At 42.0% G+C, this 12,198-nt stretch overlaps 1 protein-coding gene across 1 annotated transcript in view; it reads right to left on the bottom strand.

Annotated features, from left to right (window-relative positions):
* The window catches only part of si:dkeyp-14d3.1 (transmembrane protein 132C), a 464,566-nt gene that overhangs the window by 130,817 nt on the left and 321,551 nt on the right, over nt 1-12,198 (bottom strand). The window contains exon 4 of the mRNA XM_060931177.1: nt 8,941-9,127. Within this exon, the coding sequence (XP_060787160.1) occupies nt 8,941-9,127 (187 nt within the window). The remainder of the gene's footprint in view (nt 1-8,940; nt 9,128-12,198) is intronic.

Below are 12,198 nucleotides of genomic sequence, written 5' to 3' on the forward strand. Positions count from 1 at the left end.
CACTGTCTCTCTTTTTCTGTCTCTCTCTCTCACTCTCTCTGTCTTGCTCTATCACTGTCTCTCTCTCTCTCTGTCTCTCTCTTGCTGTGTCACTGTCTCTCTCTGTTGCTGAGTCTCTCTGTCTCACTCTGTCTCTCTATCACTGTCTCTCTGTCTATCTCTCTCTTGCTCTGTCTGTCTCTTTATCTCTCTCTGTCTCTCTCTCCATCACTGTCTCTCTCTTGCTCTCTCTCTCACTGTCTCTCTCTCTCTCTGTTTCTATCTCTGTCACTGTCTCTCTCTTTTTCTGTCTCTCTCTCTCACTCTCTCTGTCTTGCTCTATCACTGTCTCTCTCTGTCTCTCTCTTGCTCTGTCTCTTTCTTGCTCTGTGTCACTGTCTCTCTACCACGTCTCTCTCTGTCTCTTTCTCTCTCTCTGTTGCTGTCTCTCTTTCTCTCTGTCTCACTCTGTCTCCACTGTCTCTCTGTCTCTCTCTCTCTTGCTCTGTCTGTCTCTTTATCTCTCTCTGTCTCTCTCTCATCACTGTCTCTCTGTCTCTCTCTTGCTCTGTCTGTCTCTCTCTCTATCACTGTCTCTCTCTCTGTTTCTATCTCTCTTTCTGTCACTCTCTCTCTCTGTTTCTATCTCTCTGTCACTCTCTCTCTGTTTCTATCTCTCTTTGTCACTGTCTCTCTCTCTCTCTCTTTGTCTTTTTCTGTCTCTCTCTCTCTCTGTCACTGTCATTCTCTCTCTCTCTCTCCCCAACAAGTTTCAGTCTCTCTTTATGGCCTCTGATTATCCAAGCCTACTATGCCTCTGTGTGTGTGTGTGTGTGTGTGTGTGTGTGTGTGTGTGTGTGGCTTCAGAGCTGTTAAAAGCTGCACTTGTCACTACACTGCACTTCCCTGCCCTCTTCACACCCGTCTCACACCACACACTGTCAGGCTGAGCACGAACACACACTCCATGGTGACTCTGACGCGTGTTAATGACCCCCCCCCCCCCCACACACACACACGTTTATTATATTAATGCACTTGCTGTAATGCGTGATTGTTTCTATAGTAACAGGGACATCTCTGAGGTCAGGAAGTTCGCACTGGTCTGAAGTTGTAAATCACGCAGTGTGTATTTTATTAGTGAAGTGTCTGCTCTGAGAAATCCCTGCGAGAACTGTGTGAGACGCGATGAACACTGAGATGACAGCCGAGCGGGGAGCAGCAGGTGCAGCTGTGTTTACACCGTCTGCATCCAAACCGCTCGATCTTAATTAAATACACCGCAGAGGCCAAACTGTTACACGGCAACAAACAACAAATGGCAGTGCATCGTGGGAAATGCAGTCCTGAATCACCTGCTGAGTGATTATCCGAGTGGCTACGCGAGCGTGAGCGCCAAAACAGGGCCCGGAACCCTGCGTGATGTTTTTCACATTGTCACGGACGTGAGTGAAGACAGGCGATGGAGTCATTAGGAGTGAATTATGGGAAGTGTGATTAAAACGTGTCGCTATAAATGCAGGTGTTGAATACGTGTGTGAACGCGTTTTTTTAACCGACCTGGTGATAAATCTTAGCTTAGCGTTAAGAGCGCTCGCTTGTTTACATGCTGCAGATATGAATATAAATAATCAGCCATTTTAAGCCATCAAGCCATATTACAGTGATTTAATTAGTGTACTAGCAAAAAACAATTAATTAGTGAGCTTAAGAAGTGTGTGTATGTGGTGGAGCACTGAGCTGAGGATTATATGGTGATGTATTACACAGGAGCAGGTGATTAATCTTATAAAATCTGCTGACAGCGGGATTGAAGTGAGTTAAGCGGAGGTGTGTGACTGCTGTATAATAATGACACATGCTTATGTCTGTTCAAATCGCTGTTAATATTTCTGTCCTCATCAATCCCCATTGCACACTGAATATTCACATTGATCTCTCCATTAGGGAGCCAATTAAAGAGAATATCGCGTGCACACACACACACACACACACACACACACACACACACACACACACACACACACACAGGACCTCAGTTTCCCACTTGCTGGTTCAGGTCCAGATGTGAATCTCTGTCATGATTCTCCGCTATCACAATATGAAAACGATACAGCTGAACAACAGACTGAATCCGATTCAATTCAGTACAATACAATTCGATTTGATCCAATATGATTTGATTCAGAACAATAGGATTCAGTTTAATCCAATATGATTCAATTCAGTACCAATATAATTCAATTCAACACCAATATGATTCATTTTCATCCAATATGATTCAATTCAGCACCAATATGAATCATTTTCATCCAATATGATTCAATTCAGCACGAATATGATTCATTTTCATCCAATATGATTCAATTCAGCACCAATATGATTCAGTTTCATCCAGTATGATTCAATTCAGCACCAATATAATTCAATTCAACACCAATATGATTCATTTTCATCCAATATGATTCAATTCAGCACCAATATGAATCATTTTCATCTAATATGATTCAATTCAGCACCAATATGATTCAATTCAACACCAATATGATTCATTTTCATCCAGTATGATTCAATTCGGCACCAATATGATTCAGCTTCATCCAGTATGATTCATTTTTATCCAATATGATTCAATTCAGCACCAATATGATTCAGTTTCATCCAATATGATTCAATTCAGCACCAATATGATTCAGTTTCATCCAGTATGATTTAATTTAACCCAATATGATTCAATTCAGTACCAATATAATTCAGTTTCATCCAATATGAGTCAATTCAGCACCAATATGATTCAATTTCATCCAGTATGATTCAATTTAACCCTATATGATTCAATTCAGCACCAATATGATTCATTTTCATCCAATATGATTCAATTCAGCACCAATATTATTCATTTTCATCCAATATGATTCAGTTTCATCCAATATGATTCAATTCAGCACCAATATGATTCAGTTTCATCCAGTATGATTTGATTTGACTCAGTATGTTTTGGTTCATTATCTACAATTCGATTTGATTCAACATGGTTCAGGCCTGAGTTTCCCAAAAGCATCGCAGCCCAAAGATCATCGTTAAATGGTAGAGCAAGCAGTACAATGAATACTCCCTCTCCTAGTTAAGATGCTCGTAGCATTAAGAGGCTTTTGGGAAACCCACCCCAGTTCATCAGTTTAATCCAGTATGATTTGATTTGATCCAGTATGATTCGATTCAGGACAATAGGATTCAGTTTAATCCAATATGAGTCAATTCAGCACCAATATGATTCAATTTCTTCCAATATGATTCAATTCAACACCAATATGATTCAGTTTCATCCAGTATGTTTCGATTCATGATCTACAATTCAGTTTGACCCAACATGGTTCGATTCAGCACAATATAATTCAATTTAATCCAATATTAGGGCGGTACGGTGGTGTAGTGGTTAGCACTGTCATCTCACAGCAAGAAGGTCCTGGGTTCGAGCCCCGTGGCCAGCGAGGGCCTTTCTGTGTGGAGTTTGCATGTTCTCCCCGTGTCTGCGTGGGTTTCCTCCGGGTGCTCCGGTTTCCCCCACAGTCCAAAGACATGCAGGTTAGGTTAACTGGTGACTCTAAATTGACCCTAGGTGTGAATGTGTGTGTGAATGGTTGTCTGTGTCTATGTGTCAGACCTGCAATGATCTGGAGACTTGTCCAGGGTGTACCCCGCCTTTCGCCTGTAGTCAGCTGGGATAGGATCCAGCTCGCCTGCGACCCTGTACAGGATAAGCAGCTACAGATAATGGATGGATGCATTAATCCAGTATGATTTGATTTGATCCAATATGATTAAATTCAGTACCACTATGATTCAATTTCATCCACTATGATTTGATCCAGTATGTTTTGATTCATCATCTTCAATTCAATTTGATTGGTTCGATTCAGCACAATATGATTCAATTTAATCCAATATGATTCAATTTGATCTAATATGATCTGATTCAGGACAATAGGATTCAGTTTAATCCAGTATGATTCAATTCAGCACCAATATGATTTGACTGGACCCGATATGATTCAGTTGAGCACCAATAACAATATCACTTGTTAGATTCAGTTTTGATTCGGAATCATTTTTGTTCTCGATTCTGACTCGGATCTCTGCGTGTTTATCGACGTAGCCATGTCGTAAACTCTTCACCTGATTTTCCAATCCAAATTGTTTTTCTTTACACCCTTAATTTCAGGTTTGATTATCATACAGCTTACTTAGTAGTTCTGTGCTTACTGTCTATAATCCATCTGTGGTGCTGCACAAAGTATTGGCCCCCTGTTCAGTGAAAAGGCACCACCATATGGCCATCACTGAGCTGGTATTATATGGGAGACAGTTTATTCTCTGTACAGTAGTTTGTGTGAAGTGGGTGTATGGTACAGATACGAGTGGATCTCTCTCTCTATCTCAGTACACAGCAGTGACAGCTCTGATGCGAGCACTACATGACAGTGTTTCCATTTCAGCAGCAGTGTAACATGTAGAAGGTGAGAGAAAAAACTTCAGTGATAACAGCTACAAGGTACAGAAAGTTATGATGTACCAAAAACAATCTGTAGCAGAACCTGAACCCTTACATTCCTGCTGCAGTAACCAAACCAGCTTCACAGAAAAAAACAAAACAAAAAAACCATGCATCTGATTTTATCCAATATCAATCAATTCAGTACCAATATGATTCGATGGGATCCAACATGATTCGATTCAGCACTAATGTGATTCGACTTGATCCAATATGATTTGATTCAGCACAGATACGATTCAATTTGATCCAGTATCAGAAACAGAAACACTTTAATTGCCAGGTATGTGGACACACACGAGGAATTTGACTCCGGTTCACTTAGCTCTCATAGTACAAAACAGATAAAAAAGCGTAGACACAAAATCAAACAAGCAAACAACAACAACAAAATAGGTGCATAGTGCAAAGTAATCCAGGTAAGTCAAGTATGGAATAGTTAAATAAATATAAAGTATACAGTGTGCAGCAGTGGCGGCTGCTGGTTTTTAAAACAGGGGAAGCCCATTTTACGCATTCATCGTAAAACCTGTAGGCCGGATATCAAAGCATAGAAAGGTGTGCCCCATTAGCACAGTGAACTAGACAACCCTACCTAGTGGCAGAAAGTATTTTTGCTTGTACATTTCATGTTATAGTCTGGCTTGCTAGGCTAGCGCCTCATATCCTTAATCAAAAATATCAAACATCCAAAAATCACTGGCTATTCAACGAAGAGCCTTGAACATCATACCCTGATATGCAACACAGAGTCTTTAACACAACACCCAGCTGTGCAACACATCCTTGAACATCTTCTGCAACACAGTCTGGAAATTCATAACCAGGTAGGCTATGCAACACACTGAACCTTGAATATTATACCCAGGTATAACCTATAACACAGAGCCCACCATTCTCTTAACATTACTGAACAATATACACACTTCAGATTCATGAACATGAACACTATTTATATACAAATTCTGCCCTCCGCTCCTTTTCCAGAAAATGGTCTGTGACCCTGTCATACCAGCTGGTTGTGCTTTCCAGAGACTTCACCAATTTCTGTTAGCAGCTAGCACTGCAGATCCCAATAAGGCTCAAGCTAGCCTACAACCAGATTGAACTACAAATGAAATAAATGAGTGAATTCGCGAATGATCAAACTGATAGAATGGATGAAAGTTAACGGAGCACAACGAGTAATATTTACATTTATTTACAGAGTAATGTACAGAGACATCAATGAGAAGAAATGTTTATATGAAAAGAAATTCGGACAGCACTTTGGCACACAACTACACTTTCTCGACATCCGCTAGGGACTGACTGATCATGCTTCCGTGTTCCTCGCTGACACCGAAGTACAGAGCCCGCCCTCCTCATGTCTTTCAAACACTACCTCCAATAATCCTTCATCAGCCCGGCTTCTTGCCCCTCCCACTGTCTCGTTTAGTCCCAGAGAAGCCCGGCTTCCCTGGAAGTGACGATTTTGTCGATTTTAACCAATAACAACTAGCCGAAATTGGCTGTTCAGAGCCGTCTCATAGACTGCAACGGATACCCGGCTGCCAGCCATAGAGCCCATTGAAATAAGAAAGGTTACAGCCAGTGTTGCCAGATTGGGCGGTTTTGAGTGCATTTTGGCGGGTTTTGAACATATTTTGGCTGGAAAACGTCAGCAGTATCTGGCAAAGCTGGTTACAGCCTGGCAGCAAAGGTGATTCTCATAGCGAACTGCAAGTTCGTCAGACATCACTCAAATAAGTTACAGGATAGTTATGAACGTAAATACAATCTTGGGCATATATTATGTTATGCAAGTTATTGTTTTAATGAGAATTCAATGTCATAGATGCCGCAGTTTGGGGAGAGAATTTTAGGGGAAGCTCGGCTTCCCTTGTTGTCTCTGAGAAATCGCCCCTGGTGTGCACAGAATGACGGTATACTGTAAGTGTTCAGATATTTTACAAGTGATATTACTGATATATGAATCTGGATTTTAGCTGTTTATCACAGAAAGGATTTCCCTTTAGGTGCAATATGGTGCATAGTGCAAAGATGAAATAGTAAATATAAATAACTATAAATATAATATAAGTAACAGTGAGCACAGTATGATTCAATTCAGCATCAACATGATTCAATTTGATCCAACATGACTCGATTCAGCACGAACATGATTTGAATTGGTCTGATATGATTCAATTCAGCACCATGATGATTCAATTTGATCCAACATGATTCGATTCAGCATCAGTGTGATTCAGCTTAATCTAATATGGTTTGATTCAGCACCAAGATTATTCAGTTTGATCCAACAGGATTCAATTCAGCATCAACGTGATTCAACTTGATCCAATATGATTTGGTTTAGCACCCAGCTGATTCAGTTTGGTTCAATATGATTTGATTCAGAATGATACGATTCAATCTGATCCAGTATGATTCAATTCAGCACCAATATGATTCAATTTGATCCAACATAATTCAATTCAATTCAACACCAACGTGATTTGACTTCATCCAATATGGTTTGATCCAGCACCAAGATGATTCAGTTGAGCCAATATGATTTGATTCAACACAGATATGATTCATTGTGATCCGATATGATTCAATTCAGCACTAATGCGATTTGACTTGATCCATTATGATTTCGTTCAGCACCCATCTGATTCAATTTGATCCAATATGATTTGATTCAGCACAGATATGATTCAGTGTGATCCAACGTGATTCGATTCAGCACCAATGTGATTTGACTCAGCATGATACGATTCAATTTGACCCAGTATGGTTCAATTCAGCACCAGTATGATTTGATCGAATATGATTTGATTCAGCACCAATACGACTCAATTTGATCCAGCATGACTCAATTCAGCATCAATGTGATTCGATTTGATCCAATATGATTCAATTCAGCATCAAGACGATTGGACTTGATACAGTGTGAGGAGGTGCATAACACCGTATCAGGTGCTGCAAGTCACATGGTAATGTACTACAAAAAGCCTAAAAAACATGGTACGTTACCACGTGACTTGCGGTTCTGATTGTGTTTGCAGCTGCATGAACCAGGCTTTGTTCAACATGTTTAAAAAAAGTGTAAAACTGTTTATTCCATATTGATCTTATTCTAATACTGTAGTGTTTGAGATGCGATGGTGCAGAATGTGATGCAGAGCATTCAAGTGAAAGTGAAAGTTTAATACGTTGCTATGCAACACGCTTTCCACAGAACGTTGATGTTCACCATCGGATCGGAATTACGCAGTGTTCATCACATCAGCTCTGATTATCACTCATTATTTCCTCATGAGTCCTAAAAGACCTCCACGTCATTACACAGACACCTGGCCTGCTCCTTCTCCACCGTTCTCTCTGTATCGAATCTCACGCAGCGAGACGTAAAAACAAACAGTAAAAGGATAAAAGGGAAATAAGGCACTTTAAAAGCTGGTATTGCGTACCGTATAAGCTCGGGATTTAATCTAGCGTGGAACGTTGTGTGTGTTCTAGAGGATTCTCTAAAAACGCTGCTTGAAAACTAAAATCTGGACCAGCTGCTGAGTTTCCTTCATTTCCTGCAGACTCCGTCAGAGTCGGATGTAATAACTGCAGCGCTGCCGAACCTCATTTCACTCAGAGCTGGAGATTTCTAGCAACGGGAAGCAGAATGAGTGGCACAAAAGTGGGCGGAGCAAGTGAGAGAAGTTTATCTTTGTATGCATGAGAAGAGAATAAGCAACTAAACTTGAAGTTTTGTGATCAAATCGGTGGCTTGTTATAAGTTCTAGTGGATCTCGCACTATTCCGGTGATACCGTTGAAACCATGGCAACCAGGAGTAAATTAATTATAGGACACACCTATAAAACTGCTCTTGTTGATGTTCTGTGATCCAGGAGTGTGAAGAGTTTAATCTGGAATATATTTGTGACCCAAATGTTCCTCATCGGGTTTCTCCCTATTTTTTGTAGGGGGATTTTTTTCCCTGTTCTTCATGGAGGCTGGAGATGAATAATGTTTTGTAAAACCCACTGAGATACAGAACGCACCTTAACATGAAATAAAAACAGCTCATTTAAATATTTTATCCATGGCGCATTCGAACGTGAATCAGACGAGATCAGACACATCATCCCAAACAAAACATCGCGTCATAAACAGAATCAACAGAACATCTGCAAAAACCACTCAGACACCAGAGTCGCTAAAAATGCTCATGAATCATAATGAAAATGTCAGGACACTTTAATTAGTTTTATTAATTTTAACTCCACCTCTTTTTGATGGTCATGACGAGAATATGAATATTTCATGATCTTATCTCATGCCTTATTTTTTCTGCTTGTGCTACAATCTTTAAATTCTGTGTGTGTGAGAGAGAGAGAGAGAGAGAGAGAGAGAGAGAGAGCTCACCATGGCGAGAGGGACGATGCCGGCCAGCTCTCTCTGGACGATGTGGATTTTTGTCTCGGTTTCGTCGGACGTCACTCTGATGCCCGGATACTCCACCATCCACGAGATCAGCCCACTGCCCACTGAGTCCATGATCACATCCATCTCCAGATCCACCTGCACCACCCTCTGCCACCCGGGCTCCACCCTGAAACACACACACACACACACACACACACACACACACACACACACACACACACACACACACACACACACGCATATCAATTACGCTGACCACAGTAAAGTCCCTGATAATATTTATGTACCAGTCATGCACTAAAATCTGAAGGTTAATCCTCAGAGACAAAAACAGACAGGAAGTAATCAGTTTTATTTGCAAACCATTTTCTATCATTTCAGTAGACGACAGAAAAAATGCTTCTGAAATAACTAAAAGTAATAAAAAAAAATTCATTAATTGGTTGCTGTAAAACAACAACAACAACCAAAGCTTCTCTTTTATGTTTTAATGATCCCAGACACAAAGCTCTGACTGATCCGAGAACCTTTTACAGTTTACACTCAAAGCTTTGAAGTGTGACACGACCGCATGATTAAAACCTGAACATGTGTCAAAACACATCAGACTCCATTAACACTCAGAGAGAGAGAGAGCAGAGGAGTATGAGGAAAAAATCAAAGAGGAGAGAGAATAGAAGAGGAAAGAAGAAGAGAGAGGAGAAGAGAAGAAGAGAGGAGAGATGAGGAGAAGGAGAGGAGGAGAGGAGAAGAGAAGAAGAGAGGAGAGACAAGGAGAGGAGAGATGAGGAGAAGGAGAGAGGAGGAGAAGGAGAGGAGAAGAGAAGAAGAGAGGAGAGACAAGGAGAGGAGAGATGAGGAGAAGGAGAGAGAAGGAGAGGAGAAGAGAAGAAGAGAGGAGAGACAAGGAGAGGAGAGATGAGGAGAAGGAGAGAGGAGGAGAAGGAGAGGAGAGATAAGGAGAGGAGAAGAGAAGAAGAGAGGAGAGACAAGGAGAGGAGAGATGAGGAGAAGGAGAGAGGAGGAGAAGGAGAGATGAGGAGAAGGAGAGAGGAGGAGAAGGAGAGGAGAAGAGAGGAAAGGAGAGATGAGGAGAGGAGAAGAGAGAGGAGAGAGGAAAAGAGGAGAAGAGGACAGCAGAGGAGAGATGAGGAGTGAAGGAGAGAGGAAAAGAGAAGAATATGAGAAGAGGAGGAGAGGAGAGATGAGAGGAGGAGAAGAAAAAGAGAGGAGAAGAGGACAGGGGAGGAGAGAAGAGGAGAGGAGAGACGAGGAGAGAGGAAAAGAAGAATATGAGAGGAGGAGAGAAGGAGGAGAAGAGGAGAGGAAAAGAGAGGAGAGGAGTGAAGAAGACAGAAGGAGGAAAGGAGAAGCGGAGAGGAAAAGAGAAGAGAGGACAGGAGAAGAGGAGAGACTTTTTTGACTTTAACACTAACTTTATTTTAATATTTAAGAAAAACATAGAATTAAAAAAAACCCCAAAACATTCAGATCAGCTAAGAAGAAAATTCCAGACTTAAAAAAAATGGAAACATCGCAAAGAACTGGATTAAAAAAAAAAAGTGGAGGAAGCGGAAAAGAGAAGTCCAAAGGGTCATTTGTGTGGACGAAAGGCCAAAACGCTCAAAGGAAAAAAAAAACCCGATATGATAAACAGGATATGTGGGCGGAGCCTGGGTGGATCATTCGCAGTGTGTCCAGATGAATAATTAATGATGTTGTTGTTTACACAGTGATGCGTCACAGCTGTGAGAGACGCCATTCTGATACCCCTTTTCCACCAAATCAGTTCCAGGGCTGGTTCGGGGTCAGTGCTGGTGCTGGTTCACAACTCGTTCAACTTGCGAGCCAGCTGAGAACCAGTTTGCTTTTCCATAGCTCGCGGTGCTAAGGGAAGCCACGTCATTACGTCGCTGTATACGTCAGTTACGTCGCTACGTTTGCATAAACCTTGGCGCGAATATCAAAGCAAAAACAACACGGAAGAAGCAGCAGCAGCAACAACAATAATAATAAATGACTTCGTGTTTGTACAGCTGCTGCTTCTCGTCGCTTAAAAATGGCGATCTTTCGCGGTCTTGTTATTGCTGTCGGTCTTAACAACTCCGCCCCCCCGCTGACGTAAGCGGTTCTTTCCTCTGGCCCAGTAGAGAGTTGGTGCTAGCCTGGAACCGGTTTTTCTGGCCCCAGAGCCAGTTCTTTGTCAGTGGAAACAGAAAACCCGGTTCCAAACTAAGCACTGGCCCCGAACCAGCCCTGGAACTGCTTTGGTGGAAAAGGGGCATGAGAGGAACAGAGGTTCTGTGTGTGATCCAGAAAGCTCAGTTCTGCGTCTGCTCTCCTGTATCATGTTCGCTTTGCGATGAAACACCGAAGGGGAGGTTTGAAATGTTCACCATCAAAATGTCAGCTTTAATGTCAGGATGTGAGATCGGATCTCGCGGCTGAGCTGCAGAGACGCGCAGCACTTTATATCTGCTGCTTCAAGTCTGAGAGGAGAATTTCAAATAACTGGAAGAAGTTGGAGACACCGGTCCCTCACCCTCACCTCTCTCTCTCTCATACACACACACACACACACACACACACACACACACACACACGTACTGCTCCGAGTGGTGTTTTGTAAGTGAATTACGCCCCAGTGGACGCTGCAGACGCAGTGTGACCTCTTAGTGATCATTCATATTTCAGATTTATGTCAATTAGGATGGAGGGAAAAGTGCAGCGGTTTCCACTTACAGCCGAAGTGCACATTAAAGTGTGTGAAATACGGCAGCGTTTGGGACGTCGGCCGAGTTCCGAGCGCTTATGTAAGCAGTCCATCAGAGCGAGAGCAAAACGTCTGAGCAAGCAAAAGCACAATTCCAACATGACAATATTTGTTCTTGAATAAACAAGAAAAATTTGCATTTCTCCTTGATATGAGCAGTGGGAGAGATTGGGGCTGTGTGTGTGTGTGTGTGTGTGTGTGTGTGTGTGTGTGTGTGTGTGTGTGTGTGTGTGTGTGTGTGTGAGAGACAGAGAGAGGAGGCGATGACTTTGAAACAATAAAAACTTCTCTTGCAGGTACAACTGCAGCAAGCGGTGACAGAACAGAGGATGGCAGGTGAAAGGAGGGATGGAGAGAGAGAGAGAGAGAGAGAGAGAGTTGCTCGTTTGGCACTTTCCTAAGTACAGAAGGAGAAAAAGAGCTGCAGAGGGTTTTTACAGCGGCGCTCAGACGAAGCCCACTTC

The sequence above is a fragment of the Neoarius graeffei genome, chromosome 10, assembly GCF_027579695.1.
Source record: "Neoarius graeffei isolate fNeoGra1 chromosome 10, fNeoGra1.pri, whole genome shotgun sequence".
Lineage (NCBI taxonomy): Eukaryota > Metazoa > Chordata > Actinopteri > Siluriformes > Ariidae > Neoarius > Neoarius graeffei.